The sequence below is a fragment of the Equus przewalskii genome, unplaced genomic scaffold (assembly GCF_037783145.1).
Source record: "Equus przewalskii isolate Varuska unplaced genomic scaffold, EquPr2 ChrUn-13, whole genome shotgun sequence".
In the NCBI taxonomy this organism is placed as follows: domain Eukaryota; kingdom Metazoa; phylum Chordata; class Mammalia; order Perissodactyla; family Equidae; genus Equus; species Equus przewalskii.
Genome location: NW_027228750.1, coordinates 10189382 through 10205454, shown reverse-complemented (window position 1 = coordinate 10205454; position 16073 = coordinate 10189382). Strand labels below are relative to the sequence as shown.

At 40.9% G+C, this 16073-nt stretch overlaps 1 protein-coding gene across 1 annotated transcript in view; it reads left to right on the top strand.

The window, feature by feature from the left end:
• The first annotated feature begins 6545 nt into the window (after window positions 1-6545).
• FNDC7 (fibronectin type III domain containing 7) overlaps window positions 6546-16073 on the top strand; it is a 30850-nt gene continuing 21322 nt past the window's right edge. Inside the window, exons 1-4 of the mRNA XM_008535275.2 lie at window positions 6546-6608; window positions 7119-7137; window positions 12716-12970; window positions 13991-14251. Of these exons, the coding sequence (XP_008533497.2) occupies window positions 6546-6608; window positions 7119-7137; window positions 12716-12970; window positions 13991-14251 (598 nt within the window). The remainder of the gene's footprint in view (window positions 6609-7118; window positions 7138-12715; window positions 12971-13990; window positions 14252-16073) is intronic.

The window sequence follows — 16073 nt, the reverse complement described above, 5'->3', positions numbered from 1 at the left end:
ACTTTCTAGGGTTTTTTTTCAGTCTGGTCAGTGGATATCCTTGCAATTTCTCTGTTTTCCTTAAAATGGGCTGTTTCTCTTCCTTGGAACTCACAAGCCTGTCTCTGGTTTCTTTTGTCATAACCATCAAGGATTCCTGATCAGTGAAAGCCTTCCTGACGTATCTTGACATTTAATTCTTATCCGTATGTGCTCAGCACCAGTAAGAAAATGTTGTCTACTTGTTTAGACTTGACAAAGAAGTCAAAAAAAGAAGTTCTAGTACAATTGCTTTTCCTTGGTACAAATGGTCTGCCCAAGGACAGACCGGGGAGATACGGGTCTGGTGGAAGAATGGAGTGTAAATTAGGGCCACTATAAATTTTGCAGTCTCCAATCTTTTCCTAGAGAATCATAGTTCATACAGATTTATCCTTGTTCTTTCTTTTCCATTTTTTGGTGAAAATTCAGAAGCATGTACAATTATATAAAAAAATAAATAAATGCATAGTGAACATCCATTCATCCACTACTCAGGTTAAGAAAAAGAATGTTGCCAGTGCATTGGAAACCCTGTCTATCAACGCTCCTTTGTCAATGGCTGCAGTGGTTTTGTGTCTATACCTTCATTCATTTAACTGTTCCCTTATCAGTAGATATTTCAGTTGTTAGTACATTTTTGCTGTGACTAACAATGCTGTAATGACCATCCTCTATTTTATTTTTACATTCTCGTGTAACTGTGTCCACAGGATGGATTCCTCAAAGTGGGATTACTGAGTAATAGGATATGTACTTTTTGGGTTTTAATAGGAAAAACTAAAATATCCTTCAAAAGTTTGTACAAATTTCTACTTCCACCGACAATATAACAGAGAGCTCATTTCCCCACACTCCATACCTATCCAACAGTTGTCAATATCAATCTTTTTAATTTTTATAATCTGATTTGAAAAAAATCATATTTATTTTAATTTATGTTTTTAGTGGGTGAAGTTCACCATCCTTTCATGTGCTTATTAGGCATTTGTACTTCTTTGGTGAATTGCCTGTTCATACTCAAAACCCATTATTCTATTGATTTGTTCATGTTTTCATACTCTTTTGAAGGAATTTTTTATAAAATATATACATAAATCCCTTGTTGGTTATGAGTCACCAGGTTTTCTTTTGGGTATGATTTTAAAGCTTTTTAGGCGTCACCGAATGCATGAAGGCGTGGATGCCTTGAGGCTCAAGAATGAATATTTAATAAACCATTTTTTCACACTTCCATTTTCTCACAGTTTTTTAACCTTGCACAGCAAAGGTTATTTAAAGAACATGGATTATCCGGTCTAAAATTGCATTTGTCATTTGGTTTCCATGCCTCGATATACACCTGCATATTAAGTCATTTACACTTAATTCTTTTCATTCTCATAGACAGAGGGTGTTAAGTTGCTAAGAACTCTGTAGTCCCTGGAGACCATTTTTGAGTTGTGTACCTAGTTTTCCAGAGACAATTTATTACTGTACCAAATAAATCACTATATAGAAGCTACGTATTCCTCAGTAAAGGGGCAATTATATTAATTTAGCATTAAGAGCATATAATTCATCTTTTCTTTTCTTTCTCCCCTTACTGAATTCTGCTGAACTTTGATATGATAGCTGGAGCTTTGAAAAAAAGTCCTGTAATCTTGTTATTTGCCACAAATAACTAGCCCCTATCAATACAATAGCCTTTTACCAAAGAAACCATATGAGGCATTGCTCCCTTTTATAGATAAAGAAAATATGGACCAGAGAAGTTCCAATTCAGATTCTATGTCCAATGCTCTTCATAAGGGACTGCTTTCATGTGCTGACAAGTAAAAATAACACAAAGTCAATAATAGCCTGCTTTTGTCCAGTTCTGTATTTGTTTCAAGCTATTAATCTCCTCTAGTTCCTCACAACCTCTCTTAAAGTAGGTTAATAAAGGACAAAACTGAGCCCCAGAAAGTGTCATCTGCATGAGGTGACAAAACTAGGCGGTGGACTAGTTTCCTGGGTTCCAGTTCTTTATGCTTTTTATCACATTGTTCAGCAATCTTCATAAGCCTCATCTAAGGTATATTATTTTACATTTTATTAGCCAAGTTGGACAATTTTTTCCATCTCCGTTGTACACTACAGGCTGTCCTTTTCACACCCACATTTGCACAATTGAGAGAAGAACATGAAAACCAAAGAAGATTTTATTGTTTATTAAATAATGTTTCTCTCTCCCTCTGGGAAGGAGATATTGGAAAAAAGGGTAGAGAAAGAATATATCTGAATTAGGATGCTCTGTGGGTTCAAGGAAACAATGGCATTAATTTTTAGCTATCCTCTTGACCCCCCGATGGATAATGATGTATCATTTCCAAACCTCAAAGTCTCAGGCAGTCCATTCATTGAATGAAACGTTGTAAACCTAACTGAAAAATCCACATGCAGAAAAAACCCAAGTGCTGATTTGAGTGTCCTCGATAGTTCAAGCTGAAATTTTGAGCACACAATTTGCATTTTGTTTCATGCCCCATTACACTCAAATTTCAGTATTATTCAGTTTCCTGAGGAACCCAAATATGGACAACTTTAGTAAACAATATTCTCCTCCACTTCCTCTGTAAGTTTAGGTTTCTGTTTAGGTTACTGCTCTGTATTGCATTTCCTGTAGGCTTAGATCGTCAAAAGGATCATCTGTATATAAAGATATACTGACCTTGACCCAGCTGAGTTTCCACTGCCCAATACTGTAAATCACTCCCTAGTGCTGGACCGATTACCTCAGTTCCCTTGCTGCAGTCTCTCTCCCTCATACTTGTCTAGTAATACCCTCGTCCTCGTTAAATACAACGCTCGGCTGGCTCTGGCCCTCCACACAAGTGACTGAACATGACTGCAGAAAATGTACAATCACGCTGACTGGTGTCTCTTTAAATTCATGGCCGCAAACCTCTGGAACTCTTGGCTTGTGTGAACCTGAGAGTGAGTGCCTCCTTAAATTTTGCTAAGTGCCTCTCTAGCCTCAACCTCACCGGGCTCTGGTGGATGCTATAGTGCGCCATTCAGATCTCCCCTCCAGAGCTGTTCTGAATTCAGACAAGGGGCATTTATACGCCTTCGTCTCTCAGTCACTGGATGTGGCTGTGCCAGGGAAGAGGGTGTGTCTTTGGGCAAGGCATCTCAGTCGAGGGCCAGTCCAAGGGAGACTCAGCTAGAGCTGTCAGCCACCAGCACTCCCCACAGCCAGGACATGAGAGCGCACGTTGCTCTAGCCAAGCCCTCTTGCTCCTCAGGGCCTCCACCCCTCCTCTTCCCTCCGCCTGGCTATTTTCTACGTTTCCGAAGGACTTGTCTTCACTTCCCTGAGGTCTGTGCTCAAGCGCCTCGTGCTACAGAAGTCTTCCCTGACCACAGTGTATAAACTAAACTCTATCCCTCAATAGTCTCTCCTGTTACTCTGCTTTATTTTTCTTCATAATTTAGCAACACTTGACATATGAGATTCTTGTTACTTCAGCTGCTTATTTTGGCCTTCCTCTCCTAGAGTGTATGCTCCTTGAGTGCCGGGCTCTGGTTTGGTTATGTTTATATCCTCAGTGTCCAGAATAGTTCCTGGTATACAGTAGGTACTTGAAAATACTTGTTGAATGCACAAACAAAAATGCCTTGAATTCATAGTAGTCAATTCATAGAAGGCAGAGTGGTTTAGCGGAAGGATCTTAGAGTGTTGGAGTTAGACTGATTTTTTAAAACAACTTAATTGAGATATAACTGACATGCAATAAATTGCACATGTTTAAAGCATTAACTCAATATGTTTTGACACATGAGTACACTCATGAAACCATCACCACAATTCAGATAATGAACATATGCTTCATCCCCAAGAGTTTCCTCTTGCACTTTAGTAATCCCTCCCTCCCACCTTTCTTCGTCACCAGGAAACTATTGATTTGCTTTCTGCTTTTAGAGTATTCTGCATTTTCTAGAATTTTATATAACTGAATCAGTGTATGTTCTTTTTTTGTGGCCTTGATTTTTTCACTCAGCATAATTATTTTGAGATTCATCCACATTATTGTGTGTATCAACAGTTCATTTCTATCTTTACTGAGCAGTATTCCATTTGTTTATCATTCACCTTGGTTGATGGACATTCAATGTGCTTATGGTCTGGGGCTATTAAAAACAATGCTACTATGAATATTTGTGTATAAGTTTTTGTATGGACATACGCTTTCATTTGTCTTGGGTAAATACCTATAAGTAAAACAATTGGATCATATGGTAGGTGTATGTTTAACTTTTTAAGAAATACCCAAATTTTTTGTGGTTGCACCATTTTACATTCCCATCAGGAATGAGATTTCTAGTCACGCTACATCCTTGTCAACATTTAGTCTAGTTAGTGTTTCTAATGTTAGACATTTAGGAAGTGTGTAGTGGTATCTTATTGTGGTTTTAATTTGCATTGTCGTAATGACTAATGATGTTGATGAGGATTTTTTCATGTGCTTATTTTCCATGTCTATAGCTTCTTTTGTGAAGTGTTTATTCAAATCTTTTGCCTGATTTTTATGGAGTTGCTTGTTTTTCTAATTATTGGGTTTGGAGAATATGTATATATATATATACATGCTTACACACATAATTTTAATTACAAATCTTTTGGATGCATGTCCTCTATCCTAAATATGTGATTCTCAAATATTTTCCCTTAGTCTGTGCTTTGTCTTTTCTTTTCTTTAATAATGCAGAGGTTCTTGATTTTGTTCAATTTATCAATTTTTTTAATGGATCATGCTTTCAGTGTTGTATCTAAGAAATCTTTGCCTAATCTAAGGTCATGAAAATTTTCTTCTATTTTTTTCTAGAAGTTTTATAGTTTCAGGAGTTACACTTAGGTCTATCATTCGAGTTAATTTTTTACGTGGTGTGGTATGGATCAAAGTTCATGTTTTTTGTATATGGCTATCCAATCTTTCCATTATCATTTGTTGAAACGACTATCCTTTCTCCATTGGATTGTCTTCACACTTTTGTTGAAAATAAATTATCCATAGATGTGTGGCTCTATTTTTGGATTCTTTTTCCTGTTCCATTGATCTATTTATCTATCTTGATGCCAATCCTTGTAATTAATTTTGTCTTAATTACTGTACCTTTATAATAAATCTTGAAGTCAGGGAGGATAAATCCAGTCCCTTTTACCCTATCTTGTTTGGAAGCAGATGGCAGACTAATGAGTTTTAATTCCAGCTCCACCATTTAAAACTTGTGTGATTCTGTACAAGTCAGTTAGTAATGTTTATTATTTGTCTATTATTAGAATTAAATGTTATAGTGCTTGGACTAAACACTATTATTAAGAGCCTAAGCTAGAAAGATAGCTCTGGAAATAAAAGGTGCTGGAACTGCAGGGTGATACTGGGCATGAATGAGTAAAATGTGCTCGTCAAGGACCTCCCACTGTCTTTCTCAGCACAGAGACATGCTCCTGGCCTTTCAAGTTTTCTTCTTTTTGCTGAGGAAGATTAGCCCTGAGCTAACATCTGTACCAACCTTCCTCTATTTTCTATGTGAGTCACCAACACAGCATAGCTGATGAATGGTATAGGCCCACACTTGCTATCTGAACCTGCAAACCTGGCCCACCAAAGCAGAACGCACTGAACGTAACCACTATGCCATGGAGCAGGTCCCACTTTCGTCTTTTTTTTTTTTCTTAGCTCTAATTGACGTATAACATTGTGTCAGTTTGAGGTGTACAACTTGTTGATTCGATACATTTACATATTGCACTATGATTACTAGAGTGGCGTTAGCTAACAGCTCCGTCACATCACACAATGATCATTTCCTTTTGTGCTGAGAACAAAGATTTAGTCTCTTAGTAACTTTGAGGTTTATAATACAATGTTGTTGACTATAATCACTATGTTGCACATTAGATTTCCAGAACTTATTTATCTATTAGGTCTAAGTTTGTACCCTTCAACAACATCTCTGCAATTTCCTCCCCCTGCCGCTCCCACCCTTTCATCTTAGATATTGAAGACTTGCAGCAAATTGCTCCTGACAGCAAGACCGATCACTTTGTACTGAAACAGCAATAAGAACAACAACAAATAAAAGTGAAAAAGAATAAATAAAGCTGGTCAGGATCCCCAAGTTTTAAATGATCATTCCATCATATCAACAATTTTCTATACAACTTTGTAAAATTTTTATTTAGAAAAAAAAATTTAGAACAAAAGAAGAGCATTCTACATATTACCTTGAAACCCAGGTTACAGTAACTTCGGGGTCCACTTGGCATGGCTTTCTTCAACTCTCTTCTTTTTTTCAGTCTTTGCAATACTTGTCCCTGCCGGTCTCCAGGTGCCCCAAGTTACTGATCAGCTCCACAGCAAAGGGGAGGAGCCACTTCCCAGGGTCTGTTCGCAGCATCACAGCCCCACATCCCAGCGACCAACAGTGCTGCCCTCCTGGGGACCAAAGAGGACATTGATCACTCTGTTGTGTGCCATGTGAGTGTGATGTCCAACAGGATGGCTGGTGGACCCAAGAAATGTTTGTCTTTGATCGGATTCAGTCTTATCTGTCTTAAAATGGTGAGTTCACCATTCTGACCCACCTGCAACTATTGAGGGGGGAAAAAAAGACGTAGTTACTATCTTTCTCTTTTTTTGAGGGCCTACAGCGTGGGGAGATAGAAATCAAAATATTTTGGATCGTGCCAAGATAGTATATGTTTGCGTGTTTGAAATTTAATGCGATTTACTAGAGAACGAAAACAAGATCATCATTATATTTTAAGAACAAAGATTTCTGAAAAATCTGTCAGCAGCTACTGACTTAGTTCAATAGACAGATTCAGGGAGAAAAATGAAATAGTAACGTGATCTGCCTCCAGCCTCGAACTTCTATTTAGGTTTGCTTTGTGGTAGATTTGAGTGTTGGGAAATGACTTGTGCAAATAAATGTTCTGTATGGATTGAAAGATTGCTCACATTACGTATAAAAATGTTGTGATAAATTGGTTATTGCTCTGATTTCTGTTTTACATTTCCCCAAATGGTGTTTTTATTTACCGTTCTAATTTTCTAAACTTTCCTTTTCAGGTTGCTTCAGCAAAAACAGGTAAAATTTTCTGAAATGCAAGTTTTCCCTCCCCAGATTTGATTTTAATTTCCACTGTTAATTCTTGGGCTGCCCTGAAATATAAAGGCTATACCAGGAAAAATATTCAGCATTTTCTGAGCGCTCACACTGTGAGTGTAACTGGTGAGACAAATACATGGATTAAACTTAAAAGATTTAAGTACTTGTGTGATATTCTCATTGAGTGCTGAGATGTACAGAGTCATGTAATCAGGAATTTTCTCAAAGACAGTTAGCCATTAGTAAAATATTACAATGATCATTGTTCCAGTCAAAGAAACAAAATTTTAGTCATAAATAGTGAAGAATCTAATTTATTTAAATTTTCTTATTTGTCTTCTGAGGAATTAGAGGAGAAAACTAGAAACATTTTTGATTAAAATTTTGAGAATCTCTACTTTAATAAAAAAAGGATTTTACACTTCTAATATTGCATCCTTAAAATATAGACAATGATAATTCAGAGCTGGACAAAGGCTTTCTTTTAAAAAGAATTTATTTCCATCTTTCTTGGATAAATGACTGAAGGCAAGGGTAATTTCTCTAGAGGCCTCTTCTAGCTCCTACATTCTAGAAAGCTAAGTCTCCAGAATGGAAATTTATGTTCAAAGGGATTTAGATTATCTGGAGGAGCCATATAATATCGATTATATCACCAACAAACTCTCATAGCAATTTAACATAAATAAGAACAATTTTTACTTATTATTTTGTCTCTACCACAGAAAAGAAAGTATAAATAATACAATTTTTAAAAATTGATATAGATATATGGCTGAGCCATAAAATCCATGCATATACCATAGTTAAAAAAAATTTTTTTTTTTTTAAAGATTGGCACTAGGCTAACAACTGTTGCCAATCTTCCTTTTTTTTTTAAGGATTGGCACCTGGGCTAACAACTGTTGCCAATCTTTTTTTTTCCCTGCTTTATTTCCCAAACACCACTCCCCCCCAACCACCACCCCCACCGACCCCCTCCCCCCACCATACATAGTTGTATATCTCAGTTGCAGGTGCTTCTGGTTGTGGGCTGAGGAGCGCTGCCATGTCCGCGCCGAGGATCCGAACCCTGGGCCGCCGCAGCGGAGCGCACAAACTTAACCACTCAGCCACGGAGCTGGCCCCCGGTTTTTAAAAATTATTATTTCATGCTTTGTTCTTATTTACTTATCTTATTCTTGAGAAACCTTCAGGATTGACCAGGAAGCTATGAGAAGGACTATTTGGCCATGTACCAAGTGATTTTTGTTTTATAAGTGGTCTTTGGATAGACAAAATCTAGCTCTGTTTTCTCTTGGAAGGTCCTAGGCCAGCCACGTGGCCAAGTGGTTAAGTTCGTCTGCTCTGCTTGGGTGGCCCAGGGTTCACTGGTCTGGATCCTGGGACCTAACCTAGCACTGCTCCTCAAGCCGTGCTGAGGTGGTGTCCCACATAGAAGAACTAGAAGGACCTACAACTAGAGTATACAACTATGTACTGGGGCTTTGGGGAGGAAAAAAAAGGTCCCAGGATACCCAGGACATGCTGAGCCTTCAGAATGGGCATCTTTTTAGTCTCACACTATTCACACTATTCAAAAGAAAGAGTTGGTCGGCTCAGACACTGATGGTGCTGTTCATTGATTCATCCTGGCTTGTCGATAGATGAGATGTGGGGTGTTTTTTTTGTGAGGAAGGTTGGCCATGAGCTAACATCTGTTGCCAATCTTCTTATTTTTGCTTGAGGAAGATGGTTCCTGAGCTAACATCCATGCCAATCTTCCTCTACCTTGTATATGGGATGCTGCCACAGCATGGCCTGATGAATGGTGTGTAGGTCCCTGCCTGGGATCCGAACCTGCGAACCCTGGGCCGTGGAAGCTGAGTACATGACCTTAACCACTACACCAGGGAGCCAGCCCCGGGATGTGTTGTTGTTGTTGGTTTTTTCCAGGATGTGTTTTATGGATACACCAGTCCCCCCTTATCTGAGGTTTTGTTTTCCACGGTTTCAGTTACCCGCAGTCAACCGTCGTCCAAAAATATTAAATGGAATATTCAGAAATAAACAGTTCATGAGTTTCAATTTGCATGCTGTTCTAAGTAGCATGATGTAGTCGTGCTGTCCCACTTTGTTCTGCCCGGGTAGTGAATCATCCCTTTGTCCAGCATATCCACACTCTATGTGTTACCCTCTGTTAGTCACTTAGTAGCTATCTGGGTTATCAGATGGACTGTCACTACATGGCAGTGCTCATGCTTAATTAACCCTTATTTTACTTATTAATGGCCCTAAAACACAAGAGTAGTGGTGCTGGCAATTTGGATATGCCAAAGAGAAGCTGTAAATTGCTTCCTTTAAGTGAAAAGGCGAAAGTTCTTGACTTACTGGAGAAAGAAAAAAAATCAGATGCTGAGGTGGCTAAGATCTATGGTAACTTTTATTACAGCACAATCATCCCTCAGTATCCGAGGGGGATTGGTTCCAGGATCCCTGCTGATACCAAAATCTGCGAATGCTCAACTCTCTTATTTAAAAAGACATAGTATTTGCATATAACCTACACACATCCTCCCATATACATTAAATCATCTCTAGATTACTTATAATACCTAATACAATGTGAATGGTATGACAGTCATTGTTATACTGTATTGTTTAGGAAATATTAACAAGAAAAGAAGTCTGTACATGTTCGGTACAGATGCAACTATCCTAGGCATTTCCATCTGGGGTTGGTTGAATCCGCAGATGTGGAACCAAGATTACCTATAATTGTTCTATTTTATTAGTGGTTGTAGTTAACCTCTTACTGTGCCTAATTTATAAATTAAACTTTATCATAGGTATGTATGTATAGGAAAAAACAGTATATATGGGGTCCGGTACTATCCAAGGTTTCAGGCACCCACTGGGAATCTTTGAATGAATCATCTGCAGATATGGCTGGGGTTGGGGGAATACTGAACTGCGTAGGAGGTTTCATTTTGAGTGTGTGTGTTTAGATTCTCTTTCGGCTCTGTTTTGGCTGTTTTTCTGTGTCTGGCCACTGGGGCCACATAGGCTAATTTAGATCTCTGAGTTGGTAGAATGCACAGATGCTGAGAATCAAACAGTTTCACTTTTGTCTGATCAAAGTGATTGACTGCACATCTAGGGAATAAAGTTTTCTCTTTCATCAAAGCAGTAAGTGGGCCAAACACAGAACTAAAAAAGAGTGAAGAACTTCTGCTAATTTATGGAGCCTCACACAGCCCACTCAAGCTTCTCGTCTCTTTAAGGGAAACATAGTCCAGAGGTGTGGATCTTCTTTCATTGCAGTTAGTGGTCAGATTCTGCCCTAGCACCGAGTGTAAAACGGGCCATCTGTCTGCCCAGTCTGTGCTCCCCCCAGACTCCCCAGAATCACACATTCCCTGGCACCCTGCATAGCGGTGCCGTGTGGTCTGGCTTTTCCAAACCCAAAACTTGCTCGTCCTGGTTCACACACACAAACAGCGACCCTTCCTACCTTTCAAAGTCCCCTTACATACAGTAGTACTTCGCTTAATCTTTAAAACCATCCTAAAATCTAGGTATTTTACATTTCAAAGTAAACCCTAAGATGTAGGTATTATTAATTTCGACTTCTCAAGGGAGAAAACCAAGACTAGAAGACGTTAAATGACTTGTACACGTTCACACACAAAAATAAACAGCAGAGCCAGGGCTCAAACCCAGAGTCCCTGAAGCCCCGTCGTTCATCCTGCTGATCCTGGCTTCATGTATTACTCCTTCCGGGCAAATGAGCCTCTCCCAGCTCAGTTTGGTGGAGTTTGGTGGAATCCTCAGGCCCCTTGGCAGGCTTGTGAGGAGATCGTCTGTGTCATGCTAGCCTTTTACATGCCTTTCAAACCACTCCCATGGATGCACTGTCAGGCCTCCTGTGTCAATGGCTAGCTCGGTTGTCATTTTTCCAGGAAGTTAGCCCATTCTAATGAGCAGGACTGGCTAACATGGAGATAAGATAAACCATGGGGCCAAAGGAAACAGAAGGAGTTGAAAGCCACCACGAAGTTAGAGGAGAGAAGGCGCACAACGCAGGATAAATAACTCAGGGGGGGTGGGCAGAAAATCGATGAGTATGTGGGAAGGATGAAATGGGAGCCCCTAGTGGGGCTTTCTATCCTGCAGAAGGGAGAGGGGACATCAGTTCTTCCTGCAGAGTCAGCTTCTGCTGGCACATGGCTAAGATGAGCAGGCCTGCAACTTTTCCCCAGCATATACAACCATCTTAGTTTCCTTTCAATGGCAAAGCAGACAGTCCTGGGTGATGTTCAAGGAATGTCTGGCCAGTGCACAGTGGAGACTTTGTTCATTCTTGCAGCATGGCTATTTCTGAGATGCCGCTAAAGCCAACTCTCTGGGCTATCGGGCCAGAAAGAGAAGGTTGTCTGTATCAGGCGCTTAGGGACTGGGCAGGTGGGGGTTTGCCGGGGGAGGGAGCTGATGCTGGCAAATCACACAGTCAGTCTGTATTTACTCTCTCTCCTCTTTGCTCTATAGTTTTATTTCGCCCTTTAGTTTTGAATTTGGCATAGAGTGATTTTACCCAGCAAATGCAGTACATTAAACAAAAAAGGCCAAGTGCCAGTTTCAAACCTAAAATGCAGCTATTTTTGTTTGACCTTTTCTTTCACTTGGATCTCTGACACCCAGGGCATTTTTGTGTCTGTGGATTTTTGTAAAGTAGTAAATCTGATTACCATGCTGTATCTCCTACCGCACATCCAAAGCGTGGGAATGCTTTGTGTAACTCATGACATAAGCATCCGTACCCCCCTGGCAAACCATGGCCAGGCCCAGATGAGGAGGGGCCACAGCATCACATTCTTATGCTGGGGAAGATGTTTTGATAGACAAAGGGGGAATAAAGTTTATTTTTATTTTATGTAGAAGGATCTGAAAATGGTTTCACTGTGATAATATGAAAGAAAGTACAACGGAGCAATTATAAAACAAAGAACTGGCTTCTCCCTCTTCCTCCATTAGATTAAACGACACTTGGGAAATGTGCATGAGATGGACACCGCAGCCACTGTGGCAGAGGACCCTCGTGGAGGCAGTGGAGCGGATTCATGGGGCGGTGGGCGGGGGGGGGTGGTGAGGGGTTGGAGGGAGTGGGGGTGGGGAGCTGAGGGCAAAGCAGATTGGGAAATTCACAGAATGCCAAAACAGAGTAGAATCCTCTGGCATGAAGCCCCTCAATTACTCTCTCCCTCCTCTCAGAGTTCTTTCCCACAATCACTCTCCATTCTTGTTTAACTCTTTTAAAAATACAAAAAGTGCAAATTATCCTGGAGGCAACTGGGGAAAGCCTTTGAAATCTCATCCTGAATGAGAGGTTTGAGTTTTTTGGCTCTCTTCTAGAGTGTAGCTTTGCCTTTCTTTTTCTCTGTTTTTGCTTGATCTGGAAAATAAGGGCAAAGTTTATGTCTGAAGGATGCCACGAGAATAATTTAGTTTGAAAAGTAAAATGAAAAAAGTAATCCTGATAGGTATCTTAGCTAATGTATAGCTTCAAAATCTCTTTCAGCTCCTGAAATACCCACCATTGATCAGGCATATTCAAAAATCAGCAACAGTATCACCGTGGAATGGGCTACGGTGCCAGGGGCCACCAGTTACCTCCTCACCGCCAAAGATGGGGACACTGTCATTGAAACCATGGTGGCCAGTTCCCCAGGCACGGTGACGGGGCTGAAGGCTGCGACCTTGTACCAAATCACCGTGAGATCCATCAGTGCCGCTGGGAGAAGCCAGGCATCCCCTCCAAAGCAGGCAAAGACAGGTAGCGGATGCTCATCCTCTGTTGAGCGATTGCTTGTGACTTGGATTAGTTTCACTGAGGCTGCACATGTGTCAAGTAATTTTGTGTCATGAGAGTGCCTATGATTCAGGGCCCAGGAGTGGAAGCCAGATAATGTTTTTTTGGGAATTCAGATATCTGTGGAGGAGAGGGATATTTAAATTCCAGATGTGCTGGAAAATAAAACCCATTTCTGGGCATCTTTGATAGCATCCCTCCTTTTAAATCTCTGAAAAAGGGATTTCTGTTTCTAACCTTAGGTATCCATTAAGACCATGCTAAAGAAAGAACCCAAAGGGAGGGCCAGCCTCATGGCACAGCGGTTAAGTTCGCTTGTTCCGCTTCTCGGCGGCCCGGGGTTCGCCGGCCGGGATCCCAGGTGCAGACATGGCACCGCTTGGCAAAAACCATGCTGTGGTAGGCGTCCCATGTATAGAGTAGAGGAAGATGGCCATGGAGGTTAGCTGAGGGCCAGTCTTCCTCAGCAAAAAGAGGAGGATTGGCCGTAGACGTTAGCTCAGGGCTAATCTTCCTCAAAAATAAAAAAAAAAAAGAACACAAAGGGATTTCGCTGCACTTTGACTTGTTTAAGTAAAAACATTTGGAATTTGTCATCGGCATTACTTACATTGAATTGATAAAGTTGTACTTAGGCATATTTCTGAAAAGTTGTATGCACATTAAAACAGTATAAACCATCATTTCCCCCATTGACTTGTATTATGATTACAGGGATGTTTTATCGAATTTCTTACCAACCTCCACTTGAAAGTAATGCCTAATATTAGAGTTTCTCTGTTCCCCATCCCTCTGCCGAGTCATTTATAATTAATATAGGTTTAGATAGCAATTATTTAATGGGACTCTGCCATGAATCCTTTTGTAAAGCAAATAATTATTTCATAATATGGATAATCAACCTCAAATTACTTATTCCTAAATATGAATTATCCTCTGTTGGGCTTTCATAAAACACAAATGCGTGTGTTTTTGTCTTTGTAGTGTTGGCAGCACCAATTCTGGAAGTGAGCTCTCCCAGTCCTGACTCTATCCTTGTGCAGTGGGAAGCTGTATATATGGCAATTGGATTCTCTGTGTCCGTTATGCGAGCCAACGGTTTGGGGCGAATATGGAAAGAGAATACTACAAACACCTCCTTGACATTCACCAGTTTAGACTCTGGGACTCTCTACACCATAAAGGCCTATGCGTGGAATGCCAATGGAACCCCTGGGGATGACTCCACCTGCAATCAGAGAACCAGTAAGGACTTCTGGGCTCAGCCCCAAACAATCTCCCTTTTGATTCATGAGAGGGGCTGTGCGTTGTAGCCATCAAGAGCCGTGTTAAGTGATAAGTACAGAGCAGCTGGCAGCAGCTATTTAAATTTATTATGAGTTTATTTATAGTGCTTTGACGATTCCTCCTCAGTCGTTTGAATGCTTACTGCATATATAAAGAGATGCTGCTCAGAATACACGGAGCACAGCACTCCCCCTCTGATACCCAACTTCATCTCAGCACACGTTCAATATCACACAGCGGGAGACAACTCTTGTTAGGTTTACAGGCACCCCTTGTCCCTTCCTGGGTTCAGACCAATAGTAAAGAATTGGGACAAACAGGAATTCATTTATTCAGGAGGCGTTTAATAAGTGTGTGCCAACTTTGAGCAGGCATTGTACTATAGATACAGCAGCAAACAAAACAAAGTTCCTGTTGTTATAGGTACTTTATGCTGTGGTGGCAAGCAGTGTTTCAGAAACACTTCCCAAGCCTCCACTTAGGCCTGAGGCCAACATGGGGCTTTCCATCACCTCTCCTGCAGTTGTAGGCTGAGAAGCCAGAGCATGGTATATGATCTCTCATCAACCCCATCGCAGGGATACCCCAACCAGGGCATCCTACTGTGTGATAACTGGAAGCCCACACTGAGCGGCTGGAGTGACCCAAAAGAATGAGAGGGAGAGAAAGAGAAGGAGAGAGATTTTTTTCTTCTCTTGAGGCAGAGTAAGCCATTCACTGACAATATGGCCTAATAGATGCCAGACTCACCAACAGATGAAATGTTTCATCCCTTGGGGAGGACCAAAGAAAGGGTGGAAAGAAACCAGAAATGTTCTCTCCACCATTCCCTAAGTTTGGAAGGAAGTGGAAGCCCCATTGCCAGTGGGTCAAGGCAGGAAATCAGGGAGAAGGGAAGGGTTTGCCTTTTATAAGACTTCTTTAGAGCGAAAAAGTGGTCCTAAGGTGAGTCATAATGCACCTGGTGAGTCAGGGTATCTGAGACAAACCAATCTCACTGGGTCTTTTCCAGGCATTCATTCATTCATTCCTTCTTTCCACAAACATTTATTGAGGGCCCACTGTGTGCTGCGTGTAGTTTAGCTGATGACGATACAAAATTAAATAAAGCATGACCTTACACTCAAAGACCTGATTGTGTCCTAGGAGAGACCAGTGTGTAAATCAATGGTTTCAGTCCTGTGTATCAAGTGCTTTGATAGCAGGACGCACAGGCGCAGAGTGGCACAGGAGGAGCATCTGCATCAGCCTAGGGGGCAGGGAGAGCCACCTCCTAGAGACAACTCTTCTTAGAGCCTTTCTCTTTATTTGTTTCCTATGTTTTAAAAAGTTTCAGAGAGGGCCCGGCCCAGTGGCACAGTGGTTAAGTGCGCACGCTCTGCTTTGGCGGCCCCAGGTTCGCTGGTTCAGATCCCGGGTGCAGACATGGCACAGCTTGGGAAAAGCCATGCTGTGGAGACATCCCACATATAAAGTAGAGGAAGATGGGCATGGATGTTAGCTCAGGGCCAGTCTTCCTCAGCAAAAAAAGGAGGATTGGTAGGAGTTAGCTCAGGGCTAATCTTACTTAAAAAAAAAAAGTTTCAGAGAGTTTAGATTTAGCCTCTATATTAGTTTGCTAGGGATTCCGCAACAGAGTACCACAAGGTGTGTGGCTTAAACAATAGAAATTTGTCTCACAGAAAATTTTGGAGGCTAGAAGTATGAGATCAAGGTATCGGCAGGGCTGGTTCCTTCTGAGGGTTGTGGGAAAGGATCTGTTCCGGGCATCTCTCCTTGG